Source organism: Aphanomyces astaci (assembly GCF_000520075.1).
Source record: "Aphanomyces astaci strain APO3 unplaced genomic scaffold supercont1.833, whole genome shotgun sequence".
NCBI classification, from domain to species: Eukaryota; Oomycota; class Saprolegniomycetes; order Saprolegniales; family Verrucalvaceae; genus Aphanomyces; species Aphanomyces astaci.
This window is the reverse complement of record NW_009799096.1, coordinates 1-1,034: the sequence shown is the minus strand read 5'-3', so window position 1 is coordinate 1,034 and position 1,034 is coordinate 1. Positions and strand designations below refer to the sequence as shown.

Sequence of the window (1,034 nt, the reverse complement as noted above, 5' to 3'; positions counted from 1 at the left end):
AGAAAGTTAACGACATTACCGAAGTTCACCACCCTCGTTGGATTTGGCAACGCATATGTTGAAGAGTCGTTGGAACTCTGCTCGCTTTGGAAAAGCCTCCACTGGGTCGTTGACTTGGATTTGAAGGTGCTCCCAACAGCCTCTTAAGTTCGAGGCGCGACCATGGTGAGCCACGTACGCATGTATTGCGGCCTCGTAACCCCCCCCACTTTTCTTGCCACGGGCGCGTTGGTCGATCCGCTTTTGCTTACCTACAGACAATGACAACGTTGAATCTCTGTCGAAATGCCCATTACTCACCCAGAATTTGGGATACAAGTGATGATACCTCGGCGACACTGGGAAAAGCGAACTCACCCTCGTGTCGATCTTTTAGAGTCGCAAGAATCTGTGTTGGGTTCATCTGCTTTGCTTTGTTCTCGTTGCCCTCCAACACCATTATCGAAATCTCGTCCTTGTACTTTCGAATGTACCGTGCACCATATGTATGCCCCCTTGCCGGCCGCCTCGCCCACCCGGCTTCGTACTTCCACGGCGGCAATGCCGACTCAAAATCAACTGCGAACTCTGCCGATTTTGAGTCCACAACTCGGATTGCTTGCAGGGATGTAAGAGAAGCAAGTCGCTTGACTACATACACAATCAGATGCAAGAGAGGACAGAAAATTACCCAAGTACGAGACGAGATCCCGCTTCTCGCTGAATCCCTTGCAATTATGGGTGAATAGTGCTGATGGAGACTTGAATTGCTTGAGGCAGACGTCACAGTGAGTTTGGGAGCTATCATCAGCCGGGGGCCCGCCATCATACTTGTGCCAAGGTCGTGAGACTGTGCGCATCTGGGACGATGATTCGATTACCCTGGCCTGGGTGAATCGGCCGACGATCTCGGTTACTTCCGTTTGAAAAGTCGAGTCGGGTACTTGGTCGACGACTTCAATCGTGTCAACGACGTGGAACTCTCCCTCGTCGTGTTGGTCGAACGTCTCGTCGTCAGACAACTCGAGTAGCATGTCGACATCAACGGCATCCCC

At 51.7% G+C, this 1,034-nt stretch overlaps 1 protein-coding gene across 1 annotated transcript; it reads right to left on the bottom strand.

Annotated features, from left to right (window-relative positions):
- Positions 1 to 143: 143 nt before the first annotated feature.
- Positions 144 to 1,013, bottom strand: H257_19584 (hypothetical protein; the record flags this gene model as incomplete). The annotated part of the gene is made up of 3 exons (XM_009848718.1): positions 144 to 251; positions 329 to 630; positions 671 to 1,013. The coding sequence occupies 3 exons, from the start codon at positions 1,011 to 1,013 to the stop codon at positions 144 to 146; spliced, it is 753 nt and encodes a 250-aa protein (XP_009847020.1).
- Positions 1,014 to 1,034: the final 21 nt, after the last annotated feature.